Source organism: Sinocyclocheilus grahami, unplaced genomic scaffold, assembly GCF_001515645.1.
Source record: "Sinocyclocheilus grahami isolate Dianchi unplaced genomic scaffold, SAMN03320097.WGS_v1.1 scaffold661.1, whole genome shotgun sequence".
Lineage (NCBI taxonomy): Eukaryota > Metazoa > Chordata > Actinopteri > Cypriniformes > Cyprinidae > Sinocyclocheilus > Sinocyclocheilus grahami.
Genome location: NW_015505840.1, coordinates 483,753 through 502,170, shown reverse-complemented (window position 1 = coordinate 502,170; position 18,418 = coordinate 483,753). Strand labels below are relative to the sequence as shown.

Below are 18,418 nucleotides of genomic sequence, written 5' to 3'. Positions count from 1 at the left end.
TCGATTAGCATTGCATTATAAATATACTTTATCCTTATAAAAATACCCAAGATTGGTTGAAGAACACAGATACCATATATTTTGTGCAATCGCATGTTTATTGTCTTCAGGTTTCCTCAGTTAAAATTTCTCTATCTGCGTTTTATTCAGCTACAGCGATCACTGGATACCTCTGTCCATATCAGGGATTTCCTGGAGCATTACTTCTACTATGCATATGTGGAGTTTCTGAGCAAGGGCGCCCTCCGGATTTTTTTTTAACAGTCATTACATTACGTGTGTACTGCTCACAACACCCTATTTTGGGTAAAAATAGGAAAGATAATACTTTTCTCTAAAGAAACAGGATTCCCTAAATTATCGTCATTGATCTCGTTATCGCAATAAATATCATAAATTATCGTGATACATTTTTAAGCCCATATCGCCCATCCCTTCTATCTATCCGTCTATCTATTTATCTATCCATGAGTTGAGGTTATATGGGAACAGAACGTACCAAATGTGGCCAGCTGTGGCTCTTTCTTGCATTTTCCCAGTGAGGAGGACGGGTTAATCCATGTCACGCTGGTGTGGAGGAGTAAATCTCCCATAGACAAGTCAGCAACCTGTAATCATAGCAGAAGCCACCGTTAGAGCTCGCACAACACACACACACACACACACAGAACTCGCAATCTGCAATCCAGAAGGGATCTCGTCTGTCTCTGCCTGACATCATTCCGAGCTACAGCCACATTATGCAACAAAGTTTCACTGTATTCACATAATAGGCTAATAAGATTTAAATATGCAGGCAGATGGCAGTAAATACAGGAATAAAGAAGGAAATCTGATCTGACAGTTTTAAGTTTTTATCAGCTGCAGAGCATGAAATGTGGTTGAAAATCTGAGACCCAAGTTCTGTATTATCACAAGCTGCACTCGCATGCAGCCAAGAGTGACCTGACACCATGTGAACGATACAATACTATTTTGTTTTATATAGTAGTTGCATAAACAAAAAGTTAATACTGAGCAACTCACATTTTAGAAACAAGAATATTTAAACACATAAACAAAAAGAGCATAGTTAATATTAGTTAATTAAATACTTAATTAGGATTGATGCAAACAGTAAAACATTGCTTGTCCAGTGAAATTAGTTGACTGGAACGAGCTGATGTAAAGTTCACAAACCTCTTTCTTGTCTCCAGTCTGTTCAGAGATGAGGAGGTCAAAGACGGCTCCAAACTCCTCGTGGATCTTCTGCATCTCGTTGATGTGACTGGCCACTGTGTTCATGGCTTTCATTGCAACTGCACAACAGCAGAGAAAATAAATGATATATCAATTCTATATATGTGTCAATTATATAGCAGTGAATTCAGAAAGTTGGTTGAAACATAAAAGTTCAGATTGATGGCTTTAAAACTGATCTCCAGTTATAACATCTTATTTGGACAATACACTACTTTTTAAAAAGAAATGAATACTTCAAATTAATACATTCAGCAAAGACACATTAAATTGACGACAGTAAAGACATTTATAATGTTACAAAATATTTCTATTTCAAATAAATGCTGTTCTTTTGATATTTCTATTCCTCAACGAATCCTGAAAAAATACATTTATCACGGTTTCCACAAAAATGTGAAGCAGCACAACTGTTTTCAACAGTGATAATAAGCAGAAATGTTTCTCGAGCAGCAAATCAGCATATTAGAATGATTTCTGAAGGATCATGTGACACTGAAGACTGGAGTAATGTATATGGGAACAGAACGTACCAAATGTGGCCAGCTGTGGCTCTTTCTTGCATTTTCCCAGTGAGGAGGACGGGTTAATCCATGTCACGCTGGTGTGGAGGAGTAAATCTCCCATAGACAAGTCAGCAACCTGTAATCATAGCAGAAGCCACCGTTAGAGCTCGCACAACACACACACACACACACACAGAACTCGCAATCTGCAATCCAGAAGGGATCTCGTCTGTCTCTGCCTGACATCATTCCGAGCTACAGCCACATTATGCAACAAAGTTTCACTGTATTCACATAATAGGCTAATAAGATTTAAATATGCAGGCAGATGGCAGTAAATACAGGAATAAAGAAGGAAATCTGATCTGACAGTTTTAAGTTTTTATCAGCTGCAGAGCATGAAATGTGGTTGAAAATCTGAGACCCAAGTTCTGTATTATCACAAGCTGCACTCGCATGCAGCCAAGAGTGACCTGACACCATGTGAACGATACAATACTATTTTGTTTTATATAGTAGTTGCATAAACAAAAAGTTAATACTGAGCAACTCACATTTTAGAAACAAGAATATTTAAACACATAAACAAAAAGAGCATAGTTAATATTAGTTAATTAAATACTTAATTAGGATTGATGCAAACAGTAAAACATTGCTTGTCCAGTGAAATTAGTTGACTGGAACGAGCTGATGTAAAGTTCACAAACCTCTTTCTTGTCTCCAGTCTGTTCAGAGATGAGGAGGTCAAAGACGGCTCCAAACTCCTCGTGGATCTTCTGCATCTCGTTGATGTGACTGGCCACTGTGTTCATGGCTTTCATTGCAACTGCACAACAGCAGAGAAAATAAATGATATATCAATTCTATATATGTGTCAATTATATAGCAGTGAATTCAGAAAGTTGGTTGAAACATAAAAGTTCAGATTGATGGCTTTAAAACTGATCTCCAGTTATAACATCTTATTTGGACAATACACTACTTTTTAAAAAGAAATGAATACTTCAAATTAATACATTCAGCAAAGACATATTAAATTGACGACAGTAAAGACATTTATAATGTTACAAAAGATTTCTATTTCAAATAAATGCTGTTCTTTTGATATTTCTATTCCTCAACGAATCCTGAAAAAATACATTTATCACGGTTTCCACAAAAATGTGAAGCAGCACAACTGTTTTCAACAGTGATAATAAGCAGAAATGTTTCTCGAGCAGCAAATCAGCATATTAGAATGATTTCTGAAGGATCATGTGACACTGAAGACTGGAGTAATGCTGCTGAAAATTCAGCTTTGATCAAAGCAATAACATTTTTTTTTTTAATATATTACAATAGAAAACAATTATTTGAAATTGTAATAATATTTCACAATATTGCTGTTTTTACTGTATTTTTAATCAAATAAATGCAGCCTTAGTGAGAAGAGTCTTCTTTCAAGGCATGCTCATATGAACTGGAGTCTCTCACCGTTCAGATGGTAGTGCTCCTCGCTGTCGGGGTCTGTGAGCGAGTGCAGTTCTCTCAGGAGCAGAGGGTACTTCAGCACTCTCTGGATGGGTTTGATCAGGTACGACTCCAGCGTGGATGAATGCTGCTGTTTGGGGTTACGCTCGTCCAGAAATGCCTTGAAGGCTGCGTCTGTTTTTGCTGGAGAGGACGCAAACACAGGAAGATGTGATTATGCTGTCACAGGACTGATAGTGATAGAAAGATATGAAGACGGCTAGCATTTGTTGTGCTTTTAACAATACAGCGTAAAATGTTTTCAAGTACGTTAAGTTCTTCAACTTACTGGAAAACACTGTTATGTAACCTATCCTATAACAATTCTGCAGAATCGACATTAAATAATAAAAATCGCTCACATGGGATTTACAGACCCCCAAGGTGCAGGACTCTGGGAGCAAGGTCGCCTTTGAGTGGAGATTTACATACCTTTGACAAGCACTTTGGGCACTTTGGTGTGGCTGGCACAGAAAGCGCTGTAGATCTTGAAGCGGTCGGCGTAATACAGGAACGAGCCGCCCAGAGAAAAGAGGATTTTCTGTAAGACGAGAGGGATTTTGAGAGAAATACATCAGGTATTATGGTTTGTGTTGGATAAATCTTGCCTCTGAGTGATGCACTACAACCGTAAAAAAAAACATGGTATGCCCCAAAAACTTTAAATATTTGTTATTTAAATGAGTAGACCAGACACTTTGAGTGTTACTATGTTTAATGTGATGCAAATGAGATCAGAGGGACAAACCTTGAACTCTTCCACTCGCTCCAGTTTCTCCAGGTCCGGCACCAGCCGGGTTCCGTCTTCCAGAGTCTTCAGAAACTCCACCTGAAACTCCAGCATCTCCGGGAGGTTTCCGAACAGCACGTCCAGCTATCAGATACACATGCAGGAAAAATGAATGTGGTCAAATGTAAAAATTTAAACAAATAATTATCTTATATATAAACATCATTTAATTTGAATTTTAAATAGATGTGCTACGTAATAAAGCTTATACTACGGAAGCCCATTTCCGCCACTGAATAAAAAAATTAAAAAGCTAATTGCAATTCTGATTTTTTTTTGTTCTCAGAATTGTGAGATATAAACTTGCAATTCTGAGAAATAAAGTAAGAACTTTCTCGCAATTCTGAGAAAAAAAGTCACAATTTCGAGATTTAAACACAGTTCTGAGAAAAAAAAAGTCAGAATTGTGAGTTTATATCTCGCAGTTCGGGGAAGTCATGGCCTAATGGTTAGAGAGTCGGACTCGTAACCCAAAGGTTGCGGGTTTGAGTCTCGTACCGGCAGGGATTGTAGGTGGGGGAGTGAATGTACAGCGCTCTCTCCCACCTTCAATACCATGACTGAGGTGCCCTTGAGCAAGGCACCGAACCCCCAACTGCTCCCCGGGTGCCGCAGCAAAAAATGGCTGCCCACTGCTCCGGGTGTGTGTTCACGGTGTGTGTGTGTGCACTGCTGTGTGTGTGTGCACTTTGGATGGGATAAATGCAGAGCACTAATTCCTAGTATGGGTCACCATACTTGGCCACATGTCACTTCACTTCAGTTCTGACTTTTTTTCCTCAGAATTGTGGGACATAAACTCACAATAGCGAGTTATAAAGTCCAATTTTGAGGGGGGGAAAAGACTGATATGTTCTCAAAATTAGAGATAAAAAGTCGCAATTATCTTTTTTATTTTTTTATTCAGTGGCGGAAACGGGCTTCCATATCACATACACACACACACACAAATAATATAAAATATAAAAAATATACATAATATCTAAAAATCTCCATATATACAAAGTAACAATAGATATAACTAATATATATATATATATATATATGTATTTAATATTACTTCAATAACAAATATGAGTAAAAACTGTAAATATTCACTTTAACGTGTCCCCAAAACAGTATATAAATTACATAAAATAAGTATTTTTGTAAAAATGCATATAGACATTATATACTGCTCTCTAGTTATCTGTCTCAACCTTTAAAAGACTCCATATTGGTGGAAGTACATCTCTTTAGTGTCTGCACTGCTGCATAATGAGCTCAGCTCCCATATGTAGGGCATTAAAGGAGCAGAAGATTGAGAACTTCCTCTCGTCTGTCTGATGTAAGTTTTCCTCATTTTGTGTCTCCCTCCCACTCTCCTCTCTACCTCTCTTTTCTTGTGTGTGTGTTTGTCTCTGTCTCGGTGTCCTCCTACACGCTCCTCCATCAGGATGATTATGAAATATCACTCTGTGTTCTGGAGGTGTTTTTGAGCTCGCCAGCTGATAATAACATGAAACCATCAGCAGCGCTTCAACTCACCTCATCCTGAGTGAGGAAAGACTCCTTCTGCAGCGGGGTTAAATATCGCCCGATCAAACAGTTCAGATCCTGAAAGAGAGAGAGAACACACAATAATATTGAAGAACAGCCTATGAGCAACATTCACAATATTAATATTTGACATTATATTTGATTAATGTCATGGCTGTTTAATAACCTTTCCATTTAAAAGAATTAGTTCCAGATTATTTTAACATCAGAGATCCTATTATAGTTTTTATTAATAATTTGAATTCGCTTTTTATTTTCATATTTTCAGTTTTTATTAACATTTTTAAAGTTTTAGTAATTTTGTTGTGTTTGTCATTTTTATCAGTTTTTTTTTTATGTCTATATAGTTTTTTTTATTCATTTTTAAGTTTATTTCATTTTATTTCAGTTTTCATTTCAAGTAACATTTTTTTTATGGTTTTAGTTTTAGTTAACTATTATAAACCTGACTGATTCACAATACTGATTCAATGAATCATTTGAGTCACTCAAAAGTGTTCACAGAGATCATGAAGTATCATTTTAAGTGTTTTGGTAAAAAAATCAGTGGCTTAGCGCAAAATCGCAGGGGGTTTGTTACGTCGCAATATTGGAAATATTTCCATTTTAAACCATGAAGGCTGATATTAAACAACGTGCAAACTTTGCGCAAGAGTTATGCGTTTTAATTTTAGTCAATTATACAAAGTCAAAGTAAAAAACGTACAAACTGACGGCGCTTTCGGCATCTGACACTGCATTATCGGCGCATATTCTCTCAGGGACGACAAGAGACAAATCAATTTCAGCATATGCTGATAACGGCATATAGACTAACTGTCTTGAATTATTCCTTAATATTTCTCTTGTGGCCCGTACATAGTGGGGAAAAAAAGAGAAATGTATTTTGCATAAAACAGGTTGTTTTTGAAAGTCGGTGCTTGAAATAAAGCTGCTCTTAATTTTCATTGATGACTGCAGTGTAAATAATTTTAATTACAGGCCTATAATTCATTGTATAAATTAATAGACCTGTTTTAAAACACCTTTTTAAAAACATTTTCAATGAGGAGTAAGCTAATAGCCTAATCTTTTATTATCCTCACAGCGCGTCAGTTATGCGGTGATGCGCTATGAAATTATTGTGGGGCAAATTAATTGCAATTTAATAATAAAAGTAACCTAATAATAATAAGAAGAATGTAACATGCCTACATTCATTGGAAATGCCAAATCCTATTAATATTGACAATATTTGATGCTTTTGACAATATCTCTGGCTATAGTCGACACATGATACAACGCAACCCAGCACGGGGAGGTAATCGCGTGGCCCCCCAACCCAAAACTGCGTGCCTGTACATGTAGTACAAGCTGATGTTTAGGAGATGCATTGTTAGATCAGCATTGTATACTGATCTATACAAAAATTATTAAATATAAGGCATCATTGTTAAAACTGAAATTATATTGAACTATTTATTTTCAACATTTTTACTGTATTTCCATGAAGTAAATATTTAAAATCTACTTGGTCGATATATATATATATATATATATATATACATAAACACATAATTTCTCCAGCTATATTGCTCAGCCTCATCACACACTCATGTCATGTTTCATTTCTGCTGGAGTGCTTCATTCAGACTGTTGATTTAGTTCTTTGCTCAAACAGGCAGATGAATCTGAACACACCGCAAATATTCCCAGCGATGGGCAGGATATCGGTGAAGGTGTTACTGTAATCCCAGCCGTCCTCAGAGAGACGAGGAAATACAGTCACGGCTCTGTCGTTAATCTCAACACAGCGAGCAAACATGAGCTATACAGAGAGAATCTAGCAGGATCTGGCAACACCAATGATTCAGAACATGCCCAGTGATTTCTTGCACTGCACATAAAAAGACACTCTGATACATGTTTAACCGCTACGCCACTGTAAAAAATACATGTAGTACAAGCTGATGTTTAGGAGATGCATTGTTAGATCAGCATTGTATACTGATCTATACAAAAATTATTAAATATAAGGCATCATTGTTAAAACTGAAATTATATTGAACTATTTATTTTCAACATTTTTACTGTATTTCCATGAAGTAAATATTTAAAATCTACTTGGTCGATATATATATATATATATATATATATACATAAACACATAATTTCTCCAGCTATATTGCTCAGCCTCATCACACACTCATGTCATGTTTCATTTCTGCTGGAGTGCTTCATTCAGACTGTTGATTTAGTTCTTTGCTCAAACAGGCAGATGAATCTGAACACACCGCAAATATTCCCAGCGATGGGCAGGATATCGGTGAAGGTGTTACTGTAATCCCAGCCGTCCTCAGAGAGACGAGGAAATACAGTCACGGCTCTGTCGTTAATCTCAACACAGCGAGCAAACATGAGCTATACAGAGAGAATCTAGCAGGATCTGGCAACACCAATGATTCAGAACATGCCCAGTGATTTCTTGCACTGCACATAAAAAGACACTCTGATACATGTTTAAATAAGTCTGCGCACAATTTCTGTAAATACGGTTGTAACTACCTGCATTTTTCATGAGATAATTCAGCTGTAGAATACATTTGTCACTCCCGTAAATGACTGAACTGTGTGTGTACAAGACCGGATTAAGCACTAAAAAGGTGAACTGACAACCGAATTTAGCTGAAGTGTGTACATGGCTAATATTAGTGGCCTTAAGAGGGCACAAACACAGTCCTTCCCCCTCGTTTTTTTGGAGGGGGGGGGGGTTGTTTGGTTGTCCCCCTCGGTTGAAATCTCGGTCCGGGGGTGCCTAGATCAGACAGAAAGGGCATTTTAGCGTCGGCAATTAAAGGGGCAGTGACTCGAGCCCCCCAGTGCACACCACGGGCTAATATCTTCTTTTGTGTTCCAAAGAAGAATAAAAAATGCAATTACAGAATTGTCTTTTTTGGTTGAACTATCCCTTTAAGTATACAATAAAGCACACTGCATAGAATACTGTGAGGTCATGTGACAAACTGCTGTTTAAATCATTGCATTCTGTTTCAAATGCTATTTTTAAGGCTGTATGTACTATGCTGTATGCTAGTATTCCATTTCAAATGCAGTCAAAGAGTGAGTGGGTGCAGAAAAAGGCAAGCCAAGGGCACAATTTCTTTCCCTCCAGGCCTCGACTCGATGAAGGGCACAAACTTATGTAAGTCAAACACACAGGCGAGTATGTCTGATCACACACACACACACACACACATACACACACACACACACAGGTACTGACTTTGACGTAGGTGCGCTCCGTCTCCACCAGTTCGCAGATGACTTTGCGGAGTTTGTCAGCATCGGAGAGCTGGCGTGGAGTGGCATTGCTCGGAGGAAGTGAGGAAGACTCCGGGCCGGACGAGGAAGAGACGACCTCAGATGAGGGATTCATCTCGTGCAGACTGCGGCAGAAAGCTGCGACCTGCTCCGTACTCTACAAAGAAAGAAAGACAGTCGTGATGAGTGAGACATCTGACAGTCCTGTGCTGTTATTACGACACACACACACACACACACACACACACACACAAACTTGCAGCACCTGCAGCTGGATCCCGCTGCTTGGATGAAGAACGCTATAAAGCGCTCATTTGCTCTATTTTCAGCCTCTCCTCTCCTCTCCTTTTTTGTCTCTCTCTCTCTCTCTCCATCCCTCCCTCCCTGCTCTTCTGAAATGTCTTAATTTCTTCTGAACGCCAACCAAAACATAAGCACCTGTCCATGGATGCGGTTGCTATGGGAACGGCTGTGATGGCACATGGACTGTTATTCTCACAGTAACACTGACGAACTGAGAGATAGTACCATCCATCCATCTATCTATCTGCTAGGGCTTGGTGTCAACCGGTAGATATTTTGCTACACTGTTTATACTACGGTAGATAAATATGCAGGGATAGCCATAGGCAGGACAGCTGTATGTTATTTACACATGAGAAACGTGAAACCGAGGATCCGAATGTGTCCCAGACAAGTCAAGATGATGAATAATGTGTTAAAAGGTCACAACTTGCCTTGTTAATGAAGTTTTTGACTTATATATGACATATATCTACCTGTTCTGCAGTGCAAATGAGTCATTTGACTGTAATAGCGTTTACTGTTTAGAGTCTTTTGTTTTAACTCAAGTGCTTTGTAATGTGAAGCTGTTTTGCACTGATGCCAGACTCATTCATTTGTTATGAATAATCTGATCTGATCTTTTGGTTTGAGTCCTAGAAGTTTCAAATAAAAAGAGAAAATAATCAAATTACATGAAGAGTCTTTCATTTACTGCACTATTTAACAATAGACATTACTGCATGATTATTTAATGCATAACCATTATATTTTTACAATTTCTAGAAAAAAATATATATATATTTTGATACTAATTCAGATGAGCTTTACTGGCTTGACTGTGTAGAGTAGCGCAATGTTGCCAAAGCATTAAGCAATAAAAATGTATTTCACATATAAATAGAACCAAAAAGATTACCTAATTAAAAATAATTTAAATCAAAATAAAATGAATAAATTAAGAAAATAAATAAAAATATTGAACTAAATATAAATAAATGCATTAATTAACACAAAATAAATAAATAAATACTAATTAATACAAAATAAAAATATTGAACTAATTACAATTAATTAATCATTATGCTCATCTATCCATTTATCTATCCATCCATCATCTTTAATTCTCTCACTCTCACTTAATTCTCTTTCTGTTGAGGCTGAAGAGTTTCCTACTAAATCACCAACCTTTTGCTGATTTTAAAGGTATAACATCCAGAGGCAAGTACATATGAACTTGACCAAAACTGAGAAGACAGCTTAAAGTTATCTCATTACTAATTGTTTGAAACAAAACTTTCAGTGACCCAAACTTTATTGAAAACATTATTGAATCATCCCTGAAAGTGCTCATTGATGCAACCAAGTTGAGTAGAGTTCAACTATATACAAATAAGTTGTAATGCAATGCACCGACAGCCAATAGGAATGCAGATAGTAGAGAAAAGCTCACTTCATTGCTTTAAAGGTGCTGGAAGTGATTACATATCTTCAACTACATGCTCTCTATCCTCTATCCAAAACCTGCCCTTTTTTTTTACAGGTAATCGATTCCCAGCAAATTTAAATGCATGTAAATAAAGCGCTTCAGACTGGCCATGGGCTGTTTATGCTCTTCACAAAGACTACATCAGGTGCGATTTCTCAGGGTAACAATTTTAGTGACATGTGCCAGGTAGCAGGAACATTATGTGTGTTATTAAAAAAGAATCGCTTCGAAATAATTCCTCAGGAGCGTCAGGGAATACTGGCTTCACATTGTGTCTCTGTCTGTGTGTAAACAAATAAATCAGGTCCTAAATCAGAGATGCAGAATAACATCTCTGAGGGGCGTCGGGCTTCACCTGTCACTTTAGTCATTAGCTTAAACATCATCAGCTGCCACAACTGCGGCGTACAAGCGGCGAGAGAACTGTCAAGATGTTAGTGATCCCGTTATCACAGAGACACGTTCACACGCTTTCAGATACAGCAGCTGTCAGCTTTCCACAGACTTTCTCCATCATTCTCTGAAACGGCACAGTCTGAGACAAGTACATTAGGAAACTACGAGAGCGGGAGAGAAGTAGTAGCCCTTTCGTACGCCACACATCCACCAACGCAGTCACATCGGAGGCTTTTTAAAACATAAGAGACATAAGAGATTATTTGAAGAGGAAAACCTCTCGTACAAAACCCAGTGATATAAACAGAGTCCAAAGGTCAGCTACTAAAAGATTTTTTTCGCGCTGAAGAAGCAAAGCATGACGACACCAGCGGGTCCCCCAGAATGCACTCTTAAAAGTAAATCTGCTTTATTTTACGTCTCTATGTACCAGTGTTCGTTTAGTTTCATTGAGATCATGTTGTAGTTTTTTTTTTTTTTCAAGTAACACAAGTTTAGTTTTAGTATTTAATTTCAAGTAACAGTAAGTTAACTAAAATAATAACTAAAAAAGCATGCAAAAGCACAGAATAATCACAATCCAATTGGTCTTTAAATGCAAATCAAAGACTAGCAAGTAAAACCTTACAAAAAAATATTGTGTACTAGAAAAATCATAGTACTAGATGGTAACACCATGGTACTTTGATATATGATGATATGCATTATATTTACATGGTACTCTAAGGTATTTCATGGTACTACCATGCAAAAAACATAGTATTAAAGTGGTCCTATTATGCTCTTTTACAAAGTCTTGATTTTGTTTTGGGGGTGTACTAGAACAGGCTCTCATACTAGGTTGTTCGAAAAACATTATTTTTCACATATTTTACATTATTACAACACCTCTCTCCCCAGTCTGGCATGAACGGCTCGAATAGTTCCTGATTAAGAATCTACCATGTAAACAGAGATGTTTGATTACCTTAATCCGGCTAAAGTCATAATCGAAATAAACAAAAATCTAATTAAGACATGTGGAGTATTCCTATTTTAGTCGCATTACTGAAGTGCAGTATAGACATGTAAACACCTTAATCACATTATTACCGTCGTGTAGGCAAATAAAAGAGCTTCAACACCCGTCGTCGTCTGTATGCATGTACAAATAATTAACTCCACTAGAAGCTTTCATAAAATTAAAAATTAAACACCCAAAACTGTACATGGCATCATCACGAAGACGAACTACTGTATATGTTTATGCGTGAAATTACGGAGGGGACGTCGGATGGCGTCATGTGGGGACGTAATGACGTGTGCCATTAATCGAACTATGTACATGTAAAACGGGAACATGAAAAAAATATTCTAAAAGCCACTCATGTAAACACCATAATCATAATATTGGCTTATTTAGAATAAGGTAAATAATTACATTACCGATGTCCATGTAAACGTAGTCAATGACTTTAAACTACTTTTATTTACTTAGTAGACTACAGGTGCTTATTTTGGCTGACACTGTTTTTTTTTTAACATGTGAACGCCGCTTTCCTTGTTCATTAGCAGAGAGAGTCTTAGCGGTCCTCGAATGCCCACGCAAGGACACACAAAGGATGAATTACAGTGTTTCTCCCAGAGTCCTTGAGTCTCAGAACAGCGTAACAGCAGAGAGAAAATACGACACCCCGCACGTCCAGCGCACAACACTATAAAACACATTAACTGCTGGGAAAATGCACGCTTGTTAGTGGTGTTTGCTAAGGTGTAGAGCTCACAACCTCCTGACCCTAAAGATGCATCACATTAGTGAAATTTTGCAGGCAGAAAAAGTACATTGTCTATTGTCGGTGTTCTCAAAAAGAGTCACTTTCAAACCAAGCATCTTTCTGTAAGTCAACGTTGCCAATTTGCATGAACAACTTGAAACAATTGCAAAATGTGTGTGGTAAATCTTCCGCCCTCATGCAAAATTCCAAATTGCATGGATTCCTATTGAAATTTTGAAGAAAATTTGCAAAAAAGGTAAATGTGACCAAGTATGAAATCTTGCAGCATAACTTCACAGATAAGGGTGTTCATATTCCAATATTAGTAAATGTTTTCCAAACACATTCCTGACTTTATATGAACTTAGTTTTAGAGTGGAATCTTTTTATTGATCTTAATACGAGTATAAAAGTTGCATGCTCTGAAGAAACAAACACATGCATTGTGCACCTACACAAAGGGAAATCCACACTTCCAGTGAACTTTCCTCCATGAAATCCTAACAAGATCCTGCTTAAAATAACAATTTAAACCAGCCGAAGGTGGTGTTTGCTGGTCTCTGAGCATGGATAAACTGGTTTGCAACTGTTCAAAAGTGTCCAAAATCCCCCTAAAACCAAATAAAAATCTAGCTATAAACCAGTCTGGTATCATGTCAAGAACACTTAAGCTGGTTTAAACTTTTTCCAGCATGCAAAAAGCACAAAATTGCTCATAATTACATTCCGATTGGTCTATAAAAGTAATCAAAGACTAACAAGTAAAACCTAAAATAATAATATTAGATGTTAACATGATGGTACTTTGACCTATGACAATATGCATGACATTTAAATTCATCATCATGCAAAAAAACAACAACAACATGGTATTACCATAGTAAAATGTGCATGAACAATATATTAATAATTGTCACTTTTTACTAGAAACCCCAAACGTCTGATGTTCTGACAGCAACAATCCACAAAACACCAACAAAAACCAGCGCAGAAACCCAAAGCCCTATCCTGATCAATAAAAGACAGTGATTTAAGGAAAACGCCAGTCATAAAACGCTTCTCACCAGGTGCAGCAGGTCATAGATTGAGTCCGACGAGCGTTTGCTGTGTCTGTTGCGTTTGAGCACAGACATGACTGACTCAGGATCAGCAGAAACAGCCTCGGAGAGAAACACGCCGGCCCACCGTCACTGACGCTGGATCAGTTTCAGGAAACGCCTCAGAAATCACAGATTCACTGCTGCAGCACCCGACAACATCCCTCCGCTTATGACAAATAGAACAAATGACAGAGTGGAGAAAGAGAGAGAGAGAGAGAGAAAGAGAGAGATGGAACCAGTCGCTCTTCTCTCCTCTCTCTCTCGCTCGCCCACCTCCTCTCTGCTCGCCCAACTCTGTATTCACCCGCCCATTCTGATGCGACACCACCTCATTTATCTTCTCTCTCTTCCTGGCACGCTGAGCAAACACTGAGCTACATAAGTTAAGATACTCAACACACATGTAAAAACAATCAAGGGTGAAGGGAAACAGGAAAAGGAAGAGGAAAAGGAAAAGGAAGAGGAAGTTGAAGGAATCTCCTTTACAAGTTTGTTGTGATTGTTCATGACGGGCTGTGCAAGTTCAACCGCACAAGAATATTAATGCAGTGAGACTGAAAGAGACCCGTAGTTACAGATATGCAAAACTACTAAAATAAAATTAACTAGTTGGCTGCCTAAAAGACTAGTTGATTACACCACCCTGCATCATATTTGCCAAATGAAATCCATACTTGTTTCATCCATACTAATTTATGGTATTTTGCTTTAGAATGCCACACTTTCCACAAAATATGATTTGTAGTAGGGATGTTCATTTTAACCGTTTAACCGACGGTAAGAATTTTGACCGATTAATACAATCAGTTAAAGGGGGTCATATGATGTTGCTAAAAAGAACATTATTTTGTGCATTTGGTGTATTGAAATGTGTTTATGTGATTTAAGGTTCAAACAACATACTTATTTTCCACATACTGTACATTATTGTTTCTCCTCTATGCCGCTCCTTTCTGAAACGCGTCGATTTTTACAAAGCTCATCGGTCTGAAAAGCGAGGTGTGCTGTGATTGGCCAGCTATCCAGTGCGTTATGATTGGCCGAATACCTCAAGCGTGAGACGGAAATGTTACGCCCCTCACCATACTGTGATGATGCCCTGTCAGGCCGGAGCGATGATTCAAAAACATGTAAACCCATTATAAACGAGGCATTTGTTGCATCCAGTGGGGACATAATTATGGATTATAATGACTTATACTGTCTTTTTACGTGTTGCGTTGCATCGCACCGCGTAAACATAAAACCATGTCTGCATTTGTGATTGGAGAAATTACAAACAACAAGCCCTACTCTACAGAAAAAAAACTCGCTTTAAATATAAAAAATATAAAATATAAAAAACGTACTAGTCTGTGAGTCAGAAGAGCCGGCATTGTAGTCTACTCTCCCAGGATCAGGAAACAGCCCTCCATAAAATGTGCTGCACACATCTGAATATTTGGGTTGCAGTGTTCTGATTTCTAGTCGTGTCCATTTTTGGAAGACCAATCAAAGTAGTTTCGCTTTCACAACGAAACAGAGTCACACATGGCAGCCTAGCATGAGGAACGGCGGGAGGGTTAGAGTGAGCGGCGGTGGCCTAGAGTGAGCAGAGTGTCTTCACGACATGGCGGCAGCAACAACAATACTACAGCGAGAATAAAAGTTACGCCTTCTTTCTTTGCGTGAACATTTGGGCGGCGTTATGCAAATCTTCCCACATAGTGATGTAGACATGTGGGGGTGTGTTAGAACGAGCCGTTTTAGGTAGGTGTGGTTGACTCTTAACTTTTATAAAGAATATCTCTTTGGATTTGAGACATTACGGTGGTACAGTGATAACACTTAACCTTAAGGGTTTAACAGATTTTACTACATATTTTTTTTCCATATGTTTGACTGAATGTATTTTATTATGATAATGAACAGGCTGCATTGTCAAGGTAGCAATGCTTAACTGTACGCGCATGCGGCACCGGCGCAATCACTTAAGTTGTTTCCTTCTAACAGTGGAAGAAACTACTCCTTTTAGTCCTAAAGATAATCGGAATTGTAAAAGGTTTGCCTTTATTTGTGTACATTCACAATAAAAACAAATCTTTGTGCTTTTGTAAAATAAGCCTAAAGAAAAATAGGATGCCGCTTTCTGCCGTCTGTTTCCTTTCGCGCAGCACAAAAATGAACCGAAACTGCATACTAGGCTACTTGTTTTTCTTTCATTTTCTTAATTTATAATTTAAGTAAAAATATGTTTCTCGTATAGGCCAATTTATTCGTTATATATATATATACATTTTTACCAAGATGCTGGGCTGTATTCATCATAAAATCTAAGTAAATAATATCTTGAATATTATTTCAAGAATACCTCTTTTTCTTACCACTTAAAAAAAAACGAATTAAAATCAAAACCTATATTTGAGATGACAAATTGGAACGCTGGTGGTGGCATTTTCTTTTGTGATTTCACTAGAATGGATAATATTTAATGCAACAAACTTTACCATTTTTAATGAGAGATCACCTCCGATAGCTTTATGTAGTTCACTGGCTAATGGATATTGGTTAACATTTTATAATAGAAGTCGACAGAAAAAAGTAGAGGAAGAGTGAAGTACTGCATTCGAATGACGGATTACGATGTCAACCGACTTTTTTCTTCCAAAAAAACAAGCAGTGATGAATTGCTCACAGTGTGACTTCACGGATAAGGGTGTTCGTATTCCAATATTAGTAAATATTTTCCAAACACACTCCTGACTTCATAAGAAGTTAGTGTTACAGTGGAATTATGGATCTTTTTATTGATCTTATTATGAGTATACAAGGCTGCATGCTGTGAAGAAACAGTCACACCTACACAAAGGGAAATCCACATTTCCAATGAGTTTCCTTCCATTCCCTCCCGTCTTAAAATAACAACTTAAATCAGCCTAAGTTGGTTTGATGGTCTTGACAGACACATGGTGGTCTCTCAGCATGGATAATTTCATTTTTAGCTGTTCAAAATCATAAAAAAGCATCTGAAAACACTTCAGGCTGGTTTATGCTCTTTTTCCAGCATGCAAAAATAATTACAATCCCAATTAGGCTGGTTTCGGGTTCACCTGACCACTATTAGATGCATTTCTAATGTGTTCTGGTGTTCAAAAACAGCTTGCAAGAGGAGTTTTCAGGTATTTTTAACTATTTTCAACTCGACACGCCGTCTTTAAATGCAATTCTTATGGTAGAGGACTATGAGTCATGACCAAAAATGTCCATCTGCATGTATATGTCTATAGCATCGGCGCTTAAAAGGGGATGAAGGGTTTTAATGTGCAAACGGTCTAACAGCTGTCAGCATGCTAATTAAAGCATCACTGCTAAAAATATAAAACTAAAGATGATGAAAAACTAGTCGACTAGTACTAAAGTAAAAGATGGAGGCTTTTCTCACAAATAGAAATTGAATAATTCGTTTTGAAGCCCACCACAGTAGCTGTGCATTCAGATGAGCAAATCAATTGAACAGCAGCCTCCTGATTTATTATATAGGACTGGAGCGAGTGTATGTTTCATAAAGATTGATCATCTGAACTGCCATGTGGAGAGAGAGAGAGACAGCCAGCGGGGGAAAATAAACAGAATGAATGCACTAGGACTTAAAAGAGCATGGAGAGAAATGCGCCTTCAGATCCTGTGATTCAGGCTTCACTGCGGTTCGTGAACACATGCTGCGATGGTGGAGCGCAGGAATACGATCGTTAAACACGGCCGACGAGATGCACCGCAGAACAATGATACCACAGAGTCACTTCAGCTCTGCAGACTCATGCTGCCTTTACGTCACGTCAGAAAGATATAATTTTTTTTATTTTTGTTGTAGCATCGCTAAAAAAATCTTCCTCTCTTTGTCAATGTGTAACAAATTTAAATGGACTATTTCCATTCATTTCCATTTAATTTTGAATCGAGTTTGGGGTCAGTAAAAAAAAAATTCTTTGAAAGTAGGGCTGTCAAATCGATTAATTGCATCCAAAATATAAAAATTTGTGTTTACATAATATACTGTACGTGTCTGTATTGTGTATATTTATATGTAAATACACACACATACATGTATTTAAGAAATATTTATATATATATATATATGATTTATATTATATATAAATATAAATATATATTATACTTCTTAAATATACACATGTATGTGTGTGTGTTTATACATATAAATATACACAATACACACATTATGCACGATTAATCGATTTGACGGGACAATCTGAAAGAAATGACTTTTTATTCAGCAAGGATACATTAAATTGATCTAAAGTGACAGTACAGACATTTATAATGTTACAAAATAAATGCTGTTCTTTTAGACTTTCTATTAATCAAAGAATCCTGAAAAAAATGTATCATGGTTTCCACAAATATATGAAGCAGCACAACTGTTTTAAACATTGATAACAATCAGAAATGTTTCTTGAGCAGCAAATCCGCATATTAGAATGATTTCTGAAGGATCATGAGACACCATCACAGCATGC

The 18,418-nt window shown here is 37.3% G+C and overlaps 1 protein-coding gene across 1 annotated transcript in view; it reads right to left on the bottom strand.

Annotated features, from left to right (window-relative positions):
* LOC107558809 (T-lymphoma invasion and metastasis-inducing protein 1-like) overlaps positions 1-18,418 on the bottom strand; it is a 73,597-nt gene that overhangs the window by 3,922 nt on the left and 51,257 nt on the right. The window contains exons 16-22 of the mRNA XM_016242498.1: positions 8,846-9,040; positions 5,572-5,640; positions 4,003-4,128; positions 3,687-3,795; positions 3,219-3,398; positions 2,453-2,571; positions 1,773-1,881 (exon numbers count right to left, since the gene is read on the bottom strand). Of these exons, the coding sequence (XP_016097984.1) occupies positions 1,773-1,881; positions 2,453-2,571; positions 3,219-3,398; positions 3,687-3,795; positions 4,003-4,128; positions 5,572-5,640; positions 8,846-9,040 (907 nt within the window). The remainder of the gene's footprint in view (positions 1-1,772; positions 1,882-2,452; positions 2,572-3,218; positions 3,399-3,686; positions 3,796-4,002; positions 4,129-5,571; positions 5,641-8,845; positions 9,041-18,418) is intronic.